Below are 20978 nucleotides of genomic sequence, written 5' to 3'. Positions count from 1 at the left end.
CACGCGCGGCTTATGGCAAACCCCAATTGGGCTCGAACGGATGTACTTTTAGCTACCTGTAGCAAAGCGACGAAATCGCGGAGTGAGCCACGCCTGTCTATAGTTACCAATGTATCGAATATTGCATGCACAAGTGCAGTACCTATCTAAATAATTCACGTGGTCGATCGACAAGTTAGCAGGTCGAGTTAGCGATGTATCGAATATTGTATACACAAGTGCAGTATATTAAAATTCACGCTATAAAAATATTTGCTGTCGTTTATTAACTCAATGCGGGTTTGTGATGTTTCCATTCGATTCCTTTTGAAAATGCAATACACTGAAATGCAAACAAACGGTGTTTCGATTAACTATTTGTTTTTGTTTACTGAAAACGGAAAAAAAACATGCTAGTAAGCAAATATTTTTTATACTAAAAGTATCTCGCAATGAACTTTTGAAAAATACTTACTGAATTGCACCATTAATTTTTTAAGAGTAGGTAGGTAGGACCTAATTAATAAAAGTTGAAAAGTTTTGGACAATATTTGCTAGTTTTTATGTCGTATCTGGGTAGTTTTTCGGTCTAAAAATTGTTTTCTGCTCGAGGCATAATAAGATAAAGAAATTCCAAAGCCTAGTTTTCGTACATACCTTATCCTTATGTTAAAACCTTCTACTTATTAATTTAGTTTATTGATCCCTCAATACAATGTTCATAGTGAACGTAAAAGAATACAGAAGCAATTACGTATCGTATAATACTTAAGTACTTATCGTATCAAAATTGCTAGCTTTTCTAATGTTCGCAGAAAACGCGGATTTCCCGGAACGGTTTTGACCCATTTGGTTTTACTACGTATATAATTTATAGGTCTCAAAGTGACCTCAAAGCGCTAACTTTCTTGCGAATGCGAACGGGTACGATTAGCTGAAGTCCGACTATAATAAACTACACACCAACGTTACACACAAAAGGCCACATGTCTTATAGAAAAGCACACACTTAGGACGTTTCTATTGTCTTCCAACACACAAGATACAACACAATAAAACAGAGCTGTATAAAAGTCGAGTAACACGCTTATAACTTTCGCAGTAAAGCAAAGCCTTGGCTCCGATCTAGGAAAGTTTGTGAGAAAACCAGTAGAAGCCATTAGGATTAGGACGTGTATTAAAATCGTAGTTATAAGGTAAACTCGACGGGTCCCAGTACAAAGTACATGTCATCTTGAAACTTAAGTCAGCAAGGTGTCATCTATTGGGCATTAGCATGTCGAGCAATAGTATGTTTACCTTAGTGACTGTTTGCGATTTACGGAAAACTCTAGGACCAGTAGGCGTATTATTCTTATTGTAATAATTGTAATACTTTTCTGATTGTAATAATTGTAATACTTAATTAATATTTTAAATAGGTACCGTGTTTGTATTTTAAAAGTATAATAAATGATTTTTATGTACACTCCAGGAATCGGCAGCCTACTCAGCGGGCAAGACGGCAAAATCGACCCCGCCATGATCGGCTCAATGATCTCCATGTTCGCCCAGATGAACTCTAATGAACCCAAGCAACGCCAGAAACGCGAAAACAACGAGAAACCAGAGATGAACCTCGATAGCATCCTTAGCATGGCTTCCAGTCTCCTAGGCAACAAGAATGTGGCGTCCCTGCTGCCGGTAGTCATGAATACGCTGAATACACTGTCGAACCCGGATAATAAGGAGTTGGCTGATGGACATAAAGATCATGCTGACTTCTTACCGCCTTTCTTGGAGAAACTGCATCTTTATTGGGATCTATTCACTGAGTCTGAATTGGGAAAAGTAAGTTTTAGTAGTAGTAGTAGTAGTAAACACTTTATTGCACAAAACAAGTACATAACACAGAGAGAATACAATAAATGTGTACAAAGGCGAACTTATCTTATGAAGTTAAGTTTTTAACTGTTTTCGAAAAAAAAATGTTTTCAGGATAGTTTGAATGTCATTGCTTTACCCCAGAGCAGAATGCCGTACGGCAAGCTACTTTTATAGTAACCATAATCAACTGAGCCAGATTTTATTTGAGTGAGAGTTTCTTTTTACAATTATGGCCTGGATGCGAGTCCTTTAAGCCACGGATCTAATGTCTACGTAGTCGTTTTGAAAACTTTATTAACCTGATTAACGCATAAGACTAATAAATAATATCAAATTTGCAGGTGATCTGGGAGAAATCAGGCCTGAAGCGGGCCCTGAAAGCCTTCACCGGTCCCGACGGCAGCCTGAGCTTCGAGCTGATGATGAAGAACTTCGAGAACCACTCCTTCAGGAGGCACTGGATCAAGGCGGCCGCGAGATACTTGACCGATCTGGTGATGCAGATCGCGAAGCCTGAGGTTTATCAGAGGTTGGTAATGAGATTTGGCCACACAATAATTAATAGTACTACCGTTCAGAAAGGAAACTTTCTACAAAACCGAAGTTTGACAGCGGTTTAGTCGAATCATCCCTATACAGGGTGAAATTTAATTCACTGGCCAAATTGAAACACCCGAAAGAACTCGAAAAAATATTAAACACGTGTTTTTTCTCTTAATACTGCTCAGTACATTTTTTTCGAAATAATTCATCATCAAGTTGTCCTAAAAACCTCGTACGTTATGGTGAACCGACAACTACCCACTACACCCGCTTCTCTCTTATCAGTTAAGGCCATTGACACCCCGCCCCTCCCGCTGTTTGCAATAGCGTCACCAATTATGAACCCTATTGCAGCGAGACAAGACGCTTACCTACATAAGTTGCTAATTTTTCCTTCATACTTCAACGGGCTTAGAACCGTCAAAATGCAAAGGCAACCCATTTTTAATCTAAAATATTATTTCTGACTAATGATTATTAACAAAACGTCCGTGGCTTAAAAACAATGAGTAAAAACTAGGTCAGGAATCTTTGCATTCAGGCGTATTTAAAAAATTGAATCAACTTATGTACTTACATTTGATTAAAAGTCGACGCAATTAACGAAAGTCCCACGAGATGGTACTCTTGGATTCAATCCTTGTCTGCGAAGGCGTGGAACTGATTCCATTTCGTATATTCTTTGTGCACCACTTAAACACTCACCACTTAATAAATAACACCGTACCATTTCCTAATATTCCCGGTTCGAAGACATTTTTTTAAACCGTACTAAACGCGCGCGATTATTATTTTAAGGTTGGCGAGTGACGAGTGACTAATCATTTATGCTAACCGTTATGTTTACCGCTAGCGCGGAATGGTTTAGACTACCCTCGAAATTGATAAACCTGCCTACCATCGCCAACACTAACTAGGTGTACCCTATTGCAACGATTATAAGGTTTAGTGAAGGTCAGATAAGGGTTTTGCTGATGTTGTTGTTAAAACCTACTATTAGGTTTGTTTACATTTGTGGTAATAGGGTGACCACGACTCGTGGAAAATAATTAAAAATTGAAAAATTAAAATTAAAAAAAAATGTACTCTTTTTTTTCGCTAAATAGATTCCTTAAGTGTAACCTAGTGCCTGGAATGAATATGGCCAGTGATTTAAATTTCACCCTGTATATATGGCACTATCCCTTTCGGCTATGTAGGGTTGTCAAAATTCAAGCCATTGTCTTAGTGGTCGTGCACGCAAGGAGACGTCAAGTTGTGTCAAACCTAATAATTGCTCGGACTAATGCTGAGCCGAACGGTGCCGAGTTTGCACGAAGAGAGGAGTTTCGCAGCCCTGGCTTGGCCTCTGACACAAGACAGCGCCACTTTTCTCGGTCCTGTGCGCTGGTCCGCATCCGCCATGTTGCCCCAGCGACACCTGAGGCGTCCGATAGGACATCCTTCTGCTAGACGGCCTAGATATGCTCTTGTCACGTTCCGATCTTCATCCATTCTCTTAAGATGACCCAACCAAAGTAGTCTGTGAGCTAAACGATAAAAAAAAAAATGTTCATTTTAAGCGCAATGTAATATGCCGACTTCAAAAATAAACTAAGTATCTTTAAGCATAATTATTTTTCTTAACGGTAGTCAAATCAGTGGTTGTCCTAAAAATATACCTGTAAAGCCGTGTCTGACGCTATTACATTATTCATTTCTGATTTCTCTCTGTTACGTACGGCGGTTATCGATTTGTTCGGAACTGTAATCCTTGCATTGAAACTAGGTACACACGTGGTTCGTAGGGATTACAGGGCGCCTAGCCAAGATTCCAATCGTTTATGTTACAACAGCAAAACGCTATCTCTATTGCACTAATGTTTAAGAGTGATAGAGAGACATGAAAAGCGTTTTGCTGTCGTAGCGCAAACGATTGGCACTTTGGCTAGTCCCCCAGCTTACAGCTTCAAACGAATAGACAACGGCTCGGACATGAAATGTGTAGGGATGCACTCTAGAATCGGATGAGCTAATCCTCCATGGATTTATTTAGATAAGTACATATGTCGGCGGCCGATCGTGAAAATCTTTGACTCATTCTCTGAGTCGACGGAGCCTCGCTACGCGGGACTCGTATTTCTAGGCAGTTTGCCCTGCGGGTGCTCGACATGCTAATGCCCAAAAGATGACACCTTGCTGTCACCTCTATTGACAATGGCTTATATTTTAAGATGACATGTACCGGACCGCGTCGAGCTGGTGCTCGACGTACATTTACCTACGTGCGTACATTTATGTACATGTACGTTTACCTCCAAGTGTCATTTATACGTCATAATTTCATAGAAGTTTGACGTTTAAAATTACACTTTCACTGCGTGGGCTATCAAATCCGCTACAGACTATTCTTGGTTTGACTCTAGGTATATCATAATCGTTCTAAAACTAAACATAAATTTAGTCTTCACCTTTCTCGCAATATTAAATTCAAATTTCAGATCTACTAGAGTATAAAAGTTTCGAGTTGACGCTTGAAAGTTTTTGTTCATGGCAACACCGCGCTGTATTTTAAAATAAGTTCCGCCGTTAGCAATTTCAAATAGAGAAGTTTGGAATTTATTTCGTGCTTCAACTAATTTCGCAAAAACAGGACTTTACAGACGCAAGCTTTAATAATTTATGAGCACTTAAGGGGACAGATTACCAGTTCGCAGGACAATATCAGTCTGTCAGTTGTTCGAAACTCTCACCTTTTGCGTTTAACCACAGAATAATTAATAGTACTACCGTACAGAAAGGAAACTTCCTACACAAACGAAGTTTGACAGCGGTTCAGGGTCGAATCATGCTGGCCCTTTCTAATATATGACTATCCCTTTCGGCTATTTAGGGTTGTCAAAAATTAAGTGATTATCTTATCTGTGGTCGTGCACGCAAAAGGAAGTCAAGTGGTGCCAACCCTAATAATTGCTCGAAGCAATGCTGAGCCGAGCGGAGCCGAGTTTGACCGAAGTCAGGAGTTTCGCACCCCTGGTTTAACTGACAGGCTGATATCGTCCACCGAACTGGTAATCCTTTAGAATTTTTACGATCGAATTGTAACCAGCTTTGCCTCGATCTATTAAACCCTGGAAAGAATAGATAACTTAGTCTTTACCGAGTTTGGATTTAGCCGGTTTGCCGTGAAAACACAACATTGCGAGAATTACTTACCCAGTATCCAAAATATGTATCTCCGGAACTATATACAGCGACAATGGATTTCCACGCTGAGTTTTATATTAATATATTCTAATTTTTGTAACAACCAATATTATGTTCTGACACTAATCAATGCCGTCTTTTCTTCTGATTCTATTTTCCTTCCATTTCAAATTTAGTGCTCTTTTCAACACGAACTGCACGTTGCCAGTCATATTGTGCTACCCTTTAAACAAGTAGGTTTAATTAACTAACGAGACAATATTAAGAAAAAAGGTGAAATACAGATATTTCTATTTGTACCTAAACTATATAATTAAATTAAATCCTGTTCAATATTTCTAAAAAGAAATTAACACTAACAGAAATAACAATAAAAACCGGGCAAGTGCGAGTCGGACTCGCGCACGAAGGGTTCCGTACCATAATGCAAAAAAAAAAACAAAAAAAAAGCAAATAAAAACGGTCACCCATCCAAGTACTGACCACTCCCGACGTTGCTTAACTTTGGTCAAAAATCACGTTTGTTGTATGGGAGCCCCATTTAAATCTTTATTTTATTCTGGTTTTAGTATTTGTTGTTATAGCGGCAACAGAAATACATCATCTGTGAAAATTTCAACTGTCTAGCTATCACGGTCAAGTCATAATGTATTGTTTGTCATATTATCATTAGACATAAAAATGAAACCGTTAACTTTTTAGGATTTTCGATAACCCTATAGCTAGAGGTTAGGTTAGGTTAGGTTTGTTTTATGGCAATTCTGAAGAGGCGCGTTTCTGAGCCAAATAAATTATGACTAACGAAAATGCGGGAAAACAATACATTATATATATATATAATAAATAAATAATAAATAAATAAATATTATTAGGACATTTTTTTACACAAATAGACTAAGCCCCACGGTAAGCTCAAGAAGGCTTGTGTTGTGGGTACTCAGACAACGATATATATAATATATAAATACTTAAATACATAGAAAACAACCATGACCCAGGAACAAATATCTGTATCATCATACAAATAAATGTCCTTACCAGGATTCGAACCCGGGACCATCGGCTTCATAGGCAGGGTCACTACCCACTAGGCCAGACCGGTCGTCAAATATATATTATATAACTTGAAACTTTTTGTCTTCTCATTCCAGGTACATCGGCGCCGCCGAGTACATCATCAACAGCTTCCTGGACGCGCAGGGCCTGCCGCGCAGCACCCACTTCAACGTGAAGACCCCGGAGAAGTCCATCACGGTGCTCCTCAACTTCGTGCTGAAGAGGTACCTCAACGTCGACGCCGATGTATCGTCGTACGTCAAACCCGCCGTGGATTACTTGAAGGTCAGTTGAGTTGAGTTCGTATTATATGAGCGTTTTTTTGCCTTCTTCCGCGCGTTATCCCGGCATTTCGCCACGGCTCATGAGAGCCTGGAGTCCGCTTGACAACTAATCCCATGATTTGACGTAGGCACTAGTTTTTACGAAAGCGACTGCCATCTGACCTTTCAACCCAGAGGGTAAACTAGGCCTTATTGGTTTTAGTCCGGTTTCCTCACGATGTTTTCCTTCACCGAAAAGCGACTGGTAAATATCAAATGATATTTCGTACATAAGTTCCGAAAAACTTATTGGTAGGAGCCGGGGTTTGAACCCGCGACCTCAGGTTTGAAAGTCGCACGCTCTCACCGCTAGGCCATCAGCGCTTCTTTGCTATTTTTATATATTGTGACCTTTTTGCCACTTTTGTGTTATTTCTACTCAGAATTATGAGCTCTTTCTATACTAATGGGATAAAAAATGTCCCAGAGTTTTTTTGCTATTGTGTTAGCATTGCCTCATATACTAGGCGATATCAAAAAAGTTTATAGGACATTTTTGTCTCTAAATATGATCAGGAATACGCTGTTAAAATTATTCGGTTTACTCATGTTACACCGTGTACTTTGTATGGCGGTAACAAAAAGGAAAGTTTGAAAAATGTATGGAACTTTTAGGACACTTTTTTTCTCCTATAATGATGAAAAGTGCTCGCGATTTTGACTACAAATAACACAAAAGTGGCAAAAAGGGTCACAATATTTAAAAATGGCAAAAAATATAAGAAATGCTCATACATATAGGGTATATATAATAGAAACACGTCGCAAAATTTCATGGCCTATTGATTTAGTGAGTGCATTCATAATGTATCCAGTTTTCCATGCAATTTTACAGCTCTCTGTGTATTGTAGTTTGTGAAGAAAGACACATTTTACAGGGAACCAGATTTCTGTACAAGCACTTGTTCTAGTTGAAGTAATTATTAAGCATTAATTTTTATTTTTATATTTACCTAAAACTGCCTTTTATTTTGCAACAATTATTTTATGTGTAACCGCATAAACAATTACAGATATGTGTAAGTTCCGGAAACTTTCCAAAAAGTTTAAAAACTTTCTTTTAGGTAATTTCTGGAAATATCACAAGAAACAAAGGCAACTTTCGTTTTGGGAAAAAAAAATCGCTTCTCATACAAAAATACTGATAGAATAGAATAGTTTAATCCAGCGGTCGGCAACCTTTTAGCAGCCAAGGGCCAAATAGTATATAGAATATATAGATACCGAAGTTGACGCGGGCCGCACTTTGTTAATATTTATGACTTTATCAGACATTGTTGTTTGTCAATAATACATAAAAAAATAGCCAGGAAGGCTCGCGGGCCGCTTGTTGCTGACCGCTGGACTTTAATCTAATAGATGTTTCCGTAATTTTGTCATGAATAAGTTTTGGTGACTTTCCGACGGTACAGTCACGTTATATAAACGTCGATACGGACTCAGTGCTAAAACAAAGCTAATAAGACGAAATAGATACGATACAACTAAACTTACTTAGCAATTAATTGGTCTTTCAATCCGCAATCTTGCCTTGTCCTTCGACGTAAAGAAAGTGTCACCGGACTTATCCGGATTCGGACATTAGCCTGCCCTTAATCATACTGCTAATAAAGTAGGAGGGTTCTAGTTGGTACAGTCAATATTTAAGCAGTACCTGATCTTCATACTATGGTAACATTCCATTTCTGACCGCAGCTGCACTACTGGTACGAACGCGTCGGTGTTATTGTCAATTTCCATAGTAAAATGAATGGCAGTGCAGCTGACGTTGGATATGGACTGTCACCTTTAAGCGGAATCAACTCCGAGCGGGAACCAACCAATAGCGTTGGTTTTTTTTCCCACTCAGCTGGATTACAACCAAATCGTCGGGTGCAACAAGCAAAACTCACTAAGTACGATCAAAAAATTGAAGTAACAATGCACTTTATTACACTTGTAACACGGTTTATTGTCCAATAATTTCAATGATGTTAGTTAGTGACTTTTGCTTGTCACCCGACGAAATATTCTATTCTATTCTAACCGGATGGCAACCGAAGTCGTGTCGGTTTAAAACACTCTCCAGTCGTGTTTTAATTTATCGCCACTCGTTGCGAATTTCCTACTTTCCGCATTTCTATCGTAAATAATTATAAAGAATACAGTGCATCTCACAATAATTTACAGTTAGACATAAAATACTTGTCGCGGGGAAGCTATTCTGCGGGCCTAGCCAAGGTTACAATCGCTATCGCTTCGACAACGAAACGCTCTGTGTCTCTATCACTCTTCTATATTAGTGCAACAGTGACAGTTGCGTTAGCGATTGACATTTTGGCTACGCGGCCTGGTCCTCATGAGCATAATTCTTTAAACTCCGAGTAAACTAAAAATACATAACGAAACTTGCAATCTGATTTTCAGTAGTCAAAATACTGGCAATCATGGCTATAACATGTAACAAGATCTAATGAAGATAATGATGTTTATCCTCGTTCCGGAGACGGAACATTCCTAATATCCGGGTGTCCATTACAACGGACGTTGACTTAGGCGCCATGTTGAATAGAATTTAGTTTTCCAGGAATAATTTGTCTAATATCCAGTTTATTTATACCTATACTTAATATTACCACAGAATCAATAATAGTACCTACTACCGTACAGAAAGGAAACTTCCTACAAAACCGAAGTTTGACAGCGGTTCAGGGCCGAATCATGCTGTCCCTTTCAGCTATTTAGGGTTGTCAAAAATCAAGCAATTATATTATCTGTCGTCGTGCATGCAAAGGGACGTCGTGTCAACCCTAATAACCCCTTTTTACGGTCTGACTCTAAATACTAAATATAAGATATAGTTTTTGAGTAATTACTCATTGTTTAAAAACTGTAAACTTCAACATAATTTTAAATATTTACCATAGATACTGAGTTTTAGATATTTTGACAATGTAACGTTTTTGTATCTAGTTAATTTGATTTTTAGACATTTTGGGAAATGGTATAATTGAAAATTCATCAAAACACTTAGAGGATATAACCAATGGAGACGCCATGTCTAAAATTTTCGGTAGAAAATAGTCTGCCGTTTTTTGCGGGGGAGGGGCACATCAAATGTATAGGTACGTCATGTCAGATAAACGTCAGTCCATACATATGGTTGACATGTGGTTGACCATTGGCCGCCTATTTTCGACAGAGGGGAACGCCTGTTAATGAAGGCTCCATTGTTAATTACTCCGAGTCAAAACATGATCAAGTCAAGTTTTAGACATTTTGAGAAATGGTATAATTGAAAATTTTTCAAAACGCGATAGAGTCTAACCCTCTTAGGGCCACTTGCACCATTAACTAACCCGGGGTTAACCTGTTAAACCTGGAGTTACCCCATGGTACCAGTACAATTTGACACTGGGTTAACGGTTTAACCAGTTAGCCTCGGGTTAGCGGGATAGTTCAAGTGGCGCTTATTCATAAACTTTATACGGCCCCGACACTATCATGGATACTGACATTACTTTGACGGAATGACGTTTTTAGTGATAGTGTAGGGAGTGTCATGAAGGAATGACGGCAAGTAATGAAGTTTATTTTAATAATTTCCGTCAGTATTGGAGTTATGTCAAAGTAATGATACTAGAAATGACATTATACTGACAGTGAATTGATTAGAATGATGAAATCAGAAATGACAGAAAGAATGATGGACGATAATGAAGTTATTAAACATTTTTAATATTTTTGAAGAAATGTCTAAATAATGACATTATACTGATAGTGAGTGGAGCGCATCACTCTAATCCCTCATTCCGTCATTTAAAGTACTTTAGAAGAAGGTTTTATACTAACAAGAGTCATTACTGGCATTTAAATCAATAAGTGAAGTATACCTACTCTATTATCATTGCTCTAAAGTTTATTTTCACTTGACTCTCAAGAAAAAAGGAAAACATGCAGAATACGATTCATAAAGAAAATCTCTGTCCCGTTCTAAAAATTTTCCATACATGAAATAAAAATTCAAAACCTTTTATTTTAAGTTGTTTACAACAATTTAATTATATTTTTACCGGGAAACGCGAAAATCGAAATTTAGTTATCTGCCTCTTTATCGTTCGAATATGCAAAAGTGAGGATGATGATGATGAAAAGTGATAGAGAGGTTAGATAACGAAATTTCGTGTTTCGCGGTAGACTCCAGATTGTGATGGATTGTGGTAGTGGCGCCCCCTACGCAGAGTTCGAGTAATATTCCCTATTCAGGGAAATAGAATAATATTACGCCTCTAGCACATACTGAGGGCTTACCGCGTAATTTCGTTTTCTGCCTCTTTATCACTCTTGCGTATTCGAGCGTTAGAGACTGATAACGAAATTTAGATTTTCGCATTTCGAAGTAGACCCTCTGAATTTGCTAGTGGACCCTACGCCGACTTTTGCGTAATATTCCCTTTTGCGTTTTATTTCGTGCATGGAGTTCAATATATTTTTTAAAATATGGTCAACATCCCTATTTCGTATATTCTGTATATGGCCTTATATAATAACATGTTGTAAGTATGCACCTATCCTATAAGTAAACTCTCTGGTTTATATGGCATTATTCATAAACGCGTTACTGGCCTGAATTAGCTATGAATAGTTTTGATCTTCTCGTTTTGCTCTTTATCTCTCATTTTGACTTATGTATTTGTAAGAAAGGGATAAAACATATTAACTAAATCAGGCCTGTAAAGCTTAAAAAGTTTTATGACTAATTGAGGATGAATAGTTAGTGTTTATGGTTGAATGTTCCATATAAGACTATCCCGTTCGAACTTGCTTTATGACGGACTCTTTTTTTATACCTCCTTACTTCGAACCTCCACAGATATTGTTTTTACTAAACGTCAGGTCAACCGCAGAAACCCCGACTATTTTTAATCAGCAAAATCCTAACCACTTTTTTAATAATTATGTACAAGTATTAGTATTTCGGATACCCCAAAAACCTGTGTCTTAAAGGTCCTTCCCTCAGCATAATATATAGAATGAGACAGAAAAATGCGGTACTAAAGACTTTTTCATAAGGCTCTGAAACGAAAAGAGATACTCAGATAAAGTTCGAAGGAACACAATATAGATCTTTAAGACGAAATAAATTGCATTCAGTTTTCCTCAAAACATCAATTAAATTTCTGCCATAGCCGTTTTTATTTTACTAACCAAATAAAAACAAAGTATTTTTATTATAGGTAAGTTAACTAGGTTACATATCAGGTACCTTTTTTCTTAACCAATACGTATACATTCTTACATAAAAGAAGAATCCAGTAGGTACAGTCAGCGTCGTATAGTAGGTAGCATCCAAAGTATTCAAATAGTTCGGTACACCATATAACAGGTGTGCCTTTAAAGCAAGTTAGCCAATTTAAATATTTGGGTCACTGGGTCACCGAAGACTTAAAAGACAACTTGGACGTTGAACGGGAGCGAAGGTCGTTGGCCGTTCGATGCAATATGTTGGCCCGCAGGTTTGCGCGATGCACAGAAAAAGTTAAGATCACTCTCTTTAAAGCCTTCTGTGTATCTTTCTACTCATGCAGCCTGTGGGTCAATTATACGCAAAGAGCGTACAGCGACCTTCGCGTCCAATATAATAACGCGTTCCGGGTGCTGATGGGGCTGCCGCGACACTGTAGCGCCTCTGGCATGTTTGCCGAAGCAAGGACAGACAGCTTTGCGGCCGTCATGAGGAAAAGGTGTGCCTCGCTTATGGCCCGTCTGCGCGGCAGTCCCAATCGCATTCTGAGCGTGTTTGCTAACCGCTGGGACAACCCTATGTTAGCCCGGTGGACGTCCATGCATGTTGTCAAACACTGCTGACGGTATATACAACTTTTATTTTTATTTATTGTTTTAAATTTTGTGTTAGTTAAGTATAAATTAATAATTAGTTTTTAAGAATTCACTAACAAAATTGTATGGGCAAAATTGTCTGAAATAAATGTTTATTATTATTATTATTATTATATAATAGGTATGTATGGCGTACCGAACTATTTGAATAGGTACTTTGGATGCTACCTACTATATGATGCTGATTGTACTTTAAGAATAGTTTGATTCCCGGTTCGTGGTAAGAATAAAAAAATATTTGGATACATTTTTTAACTACCAATCTTTCACACAGTCATGGCGCACGCACGCACGAAAAGGTTGAAACAAATAAATATTCTTTTTAATTAACTATTTCTTTTTCTGCATTTTTCTGGCTCATCGGGCATAGAGTTGCCACAGTACATAGTATAATTACGACAGGTTACAAATATTTGAATCAATGATTGAATAATGTCTTGGTTTTGTGTTCTTCAAAACGTACACTACAACATAACTAAGAACGGTTAGGAAAATAATAACTTAAAATTCCCCGTGAAAGGTAATGATGAAAATACTGATAGAAATACTGATAAGTGTGTGGGGAGATTTAGGAACGTCATGACCTGACTGGACCAAACGCTGGAGCGTCATGAAATTTCATGTCATTGCTAATGATAGTGTCGGGGCCGTAATAGTAACCTCAGCGACATGCCATATGCCTTTTTACATTTATTTAGGTACCCGCACGACCTTTACATAGATACCACACCACAAAAAAGGACGGGTAACCACTAGGCCACCAAATGAAGACCAAAAACAGCCACACAGGGGAAATAATTCGTGTATGAGCGAATTTTGGCATAGTTGTAGGTCAAGGTGCCTTACACAACATACTGAAAGTACTGGTGGATGGGGGGTGTGCTAACGGGTGGAGGGGGGTTTAAAGGTCCCTTTTTTTAGTTCTTCGTAAATAACTCGTAAACGGTGGCTCATACCAAAAAATGTTCTTATACATAAGTAATCTACATAAAATTGCCTACAAGAAAGATTCCGTACACTTTTTCGCTAGGATCAATAGTAAAAAAGATATTAAAGCCGGTAAGTTAGTTATAATCAATTTTATGCTCTCACTCGTAAACGGTGGCCCATAACAAAAAAATATTCATGAACATAAATAATCTACATAAAATTTCATACAAAAAAGATTATATACACTCTGGAACCAACCCATTGTTCTGCCAAGCCAACTGAGCTACCGAGACTTACCCGAAGACAGCGAAAATTTCTACTACTACATCTTTCATATCAGCCTTAAGGTACCGTTTGGATTCAGACTACGCCAGCATTACTGGTACAGTATTCCACCGGGACATTACTGCCAACCGCATTACTGTCGCAAATGACGAAAATCGCGCAGCAACATTGATTTTGACATTTACGCTGTAATAGTGTTACAGTCGACTGCACTAGTTCAGGAAAAGTCGAAAAGGTAATTTTTCGGGCAGTAATGCAGTAGTATTGAAGTGCGACATTACTGTCGACTGCATTACTGTCGCAAATAGCAAATATCTACTAAGCAACATTGATTTTGACAATTGCGGCAGTAATGCAGTCGGCATTAATGTCGCGTTTCAATAATGCTACTGTCGACTTCACTACTGCAGGAAACGTCAAAAGGGTGACAACCAACGACCCAGTGGCACCTGACTCCATTCTCAACACCATATTTTGCCGATGCACGACCGGGTGTGGGGCGCGATGCAGCTGCCGGAAAGCAGGAATTTCGTGCTCCAGTGTCTGCGGTGTATGCTCTGGCTCATGTACTAACGGAGCCCTCATCGAAATCACCGTCAGCAATGATGATGATGATGATTTTGTAGTTTTAGAAGATAATTAGAAATTTTATTTATAGAACTATACGTCCCAATCTTAAAAATAAAGTTACTATTATGTGTAGATTGATTATAATTAAATTTCTCTCTTTAGTATCTTTTTAAATATTGATCCTAGCGAAAAAGTGTACTAGATCTTTCTTGTAGGCAATTTTATGTTAATTATTTATGTACAAGAACAATTTTTGCTATGCGCCGCCGTTTACAAGTTATTTACGAAAAACTAAAAAAAAAACCGGCAAATTGATTAAAATTAAATTTCCCCCTTTAATATCTCATGAAATATTGATCCTAGCGAAAAAGTATAAATAATATTTTTTGTAGAGAATTTCATCACAATTATTTAAGTATAACGGTTTTTTTGCAATGGGCAACCGTTTACTAGTTATTTATGAAAAAGCAAAAAAAGGGACCTGTGAAGTGATTGTAATTAACATTCCCCCTTTTATATTTTATAAAATATTAGTCCCAGAGAAAAATATTTCGTATATTTTTTATAGGAAATTTTATGTAGATTATTTATGTAACAGAACATTTTTTGATATGGGCTACCGTTTACCAGTTGTTTATGAAAAACTAAAAAGATACTTTAAAATTGATTATAATTAACTTTCTCGCTTAGTAACTTTTTGAATATTGAGCCTAGTGAAAAGTATTCAATATATTTTTTGTAGCAAATTGTATGTAGATTATTTGTGTTGTAGAACATTTTCTGCTATGAGCTACCGTTTACGAGTTATTTACGAACAACTAAAAATAAATGAACCTTAGGACTGATTATAAATAACATTCCTTCTTTAGTAACTTTTTAAATATTGATCTTTGCGAAATGTGTACTATATTTTTTTTGTAGGAAATTTTATGTAGATTATTTACGTTTCAGAACATTTTTTGCTATTGGCCACTCTTTACGAGTTATATACGAAAATATAAAAAAAACAGACCACAAAATTGATTTTAATTAACGTTCCCGTGTTGATATCTTCTTGAATATTGATCCTAGCAAAAAAGTGTACGGAATCTTTCTTGTAGGCAATTTTATATAGATTACTTATGTATAAGAACATTTTTTGCTATGAGCCACCGTTTACGAGTTATTTACGAAAACCTAAAAAAAGGGACCTTTAAACCCCCCTCCACCCGTTAGCACACCCCCCACCCACCAGTACTTTCAGTATATTGTGTAAGGCACCTTGACCTACAACTATGCCAAAATTCGCTCATACACGAATTATTTCCCCTGTTTTTCCTTCGTTTGGTGGCCTACACGGCTTTCAAGGTATTACTGAAATGGACCTTCCGGGTTTTAAAGGGAAAAGCCTCAAAAGGGAAAGGCCGGTCTTTTGTCACTAAATGTTTTAATGTTTATTTGGGCACAAACGGGATATATTTCTTATAATTAGTGTCTATACGTAATTCATAAACCAATACTGTTGCCACCACTTATTAACTAGCTCATTACACATTAAAGAAAAACAGGATACGGGATAACTAAATTTAAGACGAAACAGGAGCTGAGTTTTAAATTTAGGTAAAAATACTCGTCTCGCTAACGGAAGCGGCTCCTAAAACTAGTGCGATAAGGAAAAGGCGAAAAATCCTGCGTAAAAATCTCAAAAATCGAGGTTTCGTACTCGACTGTTTCCTCCTCCAAAACTTAACCAATCCTAACGAAACTTTGAAATCTAAATGATTATGAAATTATCTGTGTCGGACCGTTCTGCTTTTTTGGCTAATTGATATCAGTTTTGAATACTACGCCTCTCATTGCGGCATAGTCAATTAGGCCGTTTTGGCCATTTTTGAACGGCTCTAGCACCTTAAAAAACAAAAATATCAAAAAAAGCAAACCGGTCCGACACAGATATTGACAATATTAATCTGTGTTGAAAAAATCATTGCTCTAGCATCAAAACCCACGGAGAAAACAGTCGAGTACGTTTGTATGGAGAAATTACCACTCCTGTTGGCTCTTAAAACGTAACAACAATTAAAATTAATGTGCATGATATTTTGCATTAAAAGTTAATGAAATCGAAACGAGTCACTCACGTATTATAAAATTACCTACTTAGTGACCTGTTTGCTCTTAAGGCTGATTTAGGCGGCGCGCGGACTCGCATGCGGTTTTAGTTACTCGTAGGTACATTGCGGACTGTTGGTTATTTCAATTTCAACCGATAGATTAAAACCCGCAATGTAATGAAACACGCATAAATACGAGTTCTCGCATCGTCTAAATGAGCCCGTAGTGTACAATTGGCCTGATGACAAATTTTGAAATCCCTTTTAATATTGTCGGTACACTTGTATTGGTTCCGAAAAACACAATATTTCAGCTATACTCATAAGATTTAACATAAATAATTGCATTTTATATAGCCAGTTTAAACCTCGCGCGAAAACGCCTCGCACGCCATTTGTGACGTCATAAATTATGGTCGTAGACATTGCTTACATACTTACAGTTACGAATTTCCCTTGAATCCGAATGATATTGTTAATTCAGCACCATTTATTACGATTAGGGATGATAAATACATTACAAAAATTGTTCACAATAAGTCATTTTATACAAAGACTCTCACACGGTTGCAAATAAAAGTGACATTCCATTTCCAACTGCAGCTGCAATACTGTTCATTTTACTATGGAAACGCGTCGCTGTCACTGTCAATTTCCATAGTAAAATGAACAGTATTGCAGCTGCAGTTGGAAATGGAATGTCACTCTAAGGTGAATTATTTCAATAGGTACAGTCAAGGAATTTAAATTCCGACCCATTTCGTACTTTGTCACAGTGACAACCGTATGAGGTCTCTAGCGGCTTTCATATTGATTGTCACTGTGACAAAGTACGAAATGGGTCGGAATTTAAATTCCTTGACTGTACATGTAAATTTTGAGTGAAAATCACCGAGCGCCGGATTTACTTTTTAATTATTTTTTTTCTAGTTACGACAACCAACATGGCAATGATAGTTCCGTTCAGCCAAATAATTAAAAAAGTTTTTTGGGGAAATATCGTATTATTTAGCATTTTATTCATATAATAACAAATAAATATTTACTTTATATCGTGTAATAATATTTTTTGGACGTAATAAATGTTTAGTGGCGAAACAATATTTTTTTTGAACCTCCAAACTCTTTGGCGAGTACGTAATGGATTACAGTCAATGAGGTTGTCTATGTTGCTCTAAGAAATATGTCATGCATTGATGACGTCAACTCTTACGTCGCCTCTGATTGGTGTTTCAGTCAAAATGGCTGAGTGGAGAATTTCGCACTTTTATTTTATTGAATATATTAATAATCCTTCAGTTTATACTGAGATTGGGCCATGTTTTAGAATCATATTAACATATACGTTTCTTTGAAACCATTATTTCCATGATTCTTTGTTACTGTCATCAGGCCAATTCTGATTCCAGTTTCGCACCACACATGAAACTAAACTTCTGTATTCTACTCGTTTGTATTCCGCGTTGAATTTGTCCATTTGCCGGGCCGTCCCTTATTTATAGCCAGGAGCAAAGCAAAATAGCAAAGGCATATTACATGCCTTTACTATCTATCGTAATGGGATCTAGGTCATGAGTTTAGTGCTTATGGAGCATTCCATGAAATTGTCTACCGTTCGTCCCGTACAAACGCGCATTTTCTGAAGATTTGCATGTATAAGAGTTTCCTTTTGTATGGCAAATGGTCAAAAATATGCACAGAAAAAAAATTGCCTGCTTTAAATGTCGAAAAAAAAGTCGCAACTTACGAAATAAAATGCGTTTGTACGGGACAGCCCGTGGAATGCTCCTTATCTGTAATCTGAATGATTTGTGTCGTGTATTACGTTACATAAATACCTACTTTAGTGTAGTTAGGTTTTCAGTGTAACTTTTAGAAAACGAGAGTGAATGATTTGTATTGTATATTACTTTAAATAATTCCTACTTTAGTGTAATGATGTACCTAACTTCGAAAACGGGCGAATACGTAAATGAGATTTAGTCAGTGATGGATGACTAGATGGATTTGGCCACAAGGCCCCGAAGCCACCACAGGATATAATGGCTTTATTAAGTCCGACGATCTATATTTAGTCGCTCATCTAGAACTTGATCTCCTTCAATTACTTACACAAATCTAATAAATATAAATATGTTCTTTGCGTGATAAATCGCTCAAGATATTTCGAGCGGTGTAGGATAAATGTTAATACTTTATCTTGACATCACAACAATCTGTAAGACAAATACTGTATAATTATCTCAGTCTATATTTGAGCTGAGGCAGTCCTGGGCCAAGCTATATTATTATAACATTTTAACCTGTCAGCTCTTGGCTATGGCAACGGGGTTGGTCAGTGAGAGACAGAGGGTTTCAACATTCAAAAACCCATTTATTGTGGCTGTTCTTTTACCTGAAAACTATCGTAATTTTTACCTGAAGATTATGACTCCCTAAGGTCTCCAGTACAACGTTATTAATACAAAAATCCCTCCGCAGCAAACCCTGAAGATGGCTCAAGCGACCTCCGCCAGTCTGACCAGCCGCGGGGACTACAATGCTCTCGCGGACCGCGTGACAGACACACTCAATTTGGAGATCATTGAACCAGTGCTGAGGGTCTACAGAGCTTACAAGCATTCTGTGGCTGCACCGCACTGCCAGGAGCATCTGATGTGTTTGGTTAACAGGCACCATGACCAGGACAAGCAAGGTAAGAGTACTTATCAACTCAGTAAAGCTCAACCACCAAGATCAAAGATACACTCAACTTGGAGATCATTGAGCCAGTTCTGAGGGTCTACAGAGCTTACAAGCATTCAGTGGCGGCACCGCACTGCCAGGAGCATCTGATGTGTCTGGTTAACAGGCACCATGACCAAGATAAGCAAGGTAAGTTGGGTACAATTGTAGCCAAAGAATTCTTCTTAATAAATCCAGAAGATGGCTCAAGCAACCCCTGCTAGCTTAGAGCTTACAAGCATTCAGTGGCAGCGCCGCATTGCTAGGAGCATTTTATTCTATCTGATTTGACCAGGCCAGGACTTCTGTTTTTAAGGGCCTCAAAAAAACCGTTTTACCCGATGTAATATACCTAATCATGCACATTTTTTTGTTGGGTTCCTATTACAAACACGTCAATGACAATGTCACTTTCACTTAACTTACCATCCAGCGGGGCAGTGCGGCCAGCCTTCTGGGCACCCTAACCGAGCGACTACGACTTACAATAGGTCAATATTTTACTACTACTCCGTAGTAAATTTTGTCTATTTGCATATCTCTGTTATACCATACCGGACATAATTAAACCTAGGTACCTTATGTTTCTTCATCTTCAGTCGGTTCCTCAATGCTGAGGATCGTAACATCATGTCCTTCTGTTGAAGACCAGGTTCCTCCATAAGCTTCTATTCTTCACCAAGCGCATGGCCTCGTGCAGTTTTAATTGCACAGGTGCAGTGATTTGAGCACGCCATCTAGTAGGGTCTAACTGTTACTAATCGTGTTAATCTTTTTTCAGGACTACCCGGCTTCAAGGCAGGCCTTACAAAGGTAGCCAGTATGGCGGCGTCGGCCGCGCTGAGCTTCCAAAATGGAAAAGGATTCTGGGATCTTTACAACGCGATCCAAAGCGATGTTAACTGTGAGGTGAGTTACCAAAGTCGCTCACAAGGGTATACAGTCGCCATCAGATATATCGGAGCGGCTGGGGTGGTCACAAATATCTGAACACGTCTCTATGTCTATTGTCAAGGCGTTAGAGTACGTGTTCAGATAATTTTGAGCAGTTCGGTCGCTCACCTATATTTGATGGCGACGTATACACATAAGTCCATCCACTTTCCAAGATCTCGGTAGGTAGCTATTTTGCGTGATCTCGCAAATCTACAAAATAACGCTGACAAGTGAATGCGAATTTCCGTTTATTTCGAGTTAAAGTACCTACCTACTGTCAAAAAAATTAATTTCCAAACCATTTCGTACCTTGTCACAATGACAATCAATATGGAAATCGCTTGAGACCTCATACTATCGTCACTGTGACAAAGTACAAAATGGGTAGGAAATTAAATCTTTGACTGTACTGTTTTAATTACTTAAACTGCCTTTCCTTAATTTCAGGGAAATTAATTTAAAACCAAGATTGCTTGTTTCCCAGCAATATTTAGGTACGAAAGTGGCGGAGTTCAAAGATTGACTGAGCAAACTAATAGAGAGTAATTTAAACCCTTTGTGGAGCGAATTTAAATACGGTGCCGCTTTATGAGTTTATGCCAACGTT

The 20978-nt window shown here is 37.9% G+C and overlaps 1 protein-coding gene across 1 annotated transcript in view; it reads left to right on the top strand.

Annotated features, from left to right (window-relative positions):
* The window catches only part of LOC134675125 (uncharacterized), a 45328-nt gene that overhangs the window by 22096 nt on the left and 2254 nt on the right, over positions 1-20978 (top strand). Inside the window, exons 3-7 of the mRNA XM_063533283.1 lie at positions 1454-1809; positions 2187-2374; positions 6726-6915; positions 19193-19406; positions 20217-20344. Of these exons, the coding sequence (XP_063389353.1) occupies positions 1454-1809; positions 2187-2374; positions 6726-6915; positions 19193-19406; positions 20217-20344 (1076 nt within the window). The remainder of the gene's footprint in view (positions 1-1453; positions 1810-2186; positions 2375-6725; positions 6916-19192; positions 19407-20216; positions 20345-20978) is intronic.

Source organism: Cydia fagiglandana, chromosome 21, assembly GCF_963556715.1.
Source record: "Cydia fagiglandana chromosome 21, ilCydFagi1.1, whole genome shotgun sequence".
NCBI classification, from domain to species: Eukaryota; Metazoa; Arthropoda; class Insecta; order Lepidoptera; family Tortricidae; genus Cydia; species Cydia fagiglandana.
The sequence above is the reverse complement of the archived record's forward strand: the minus strand, read 5'-3'. Positions and strand labels throughout refer to the sequence as shown.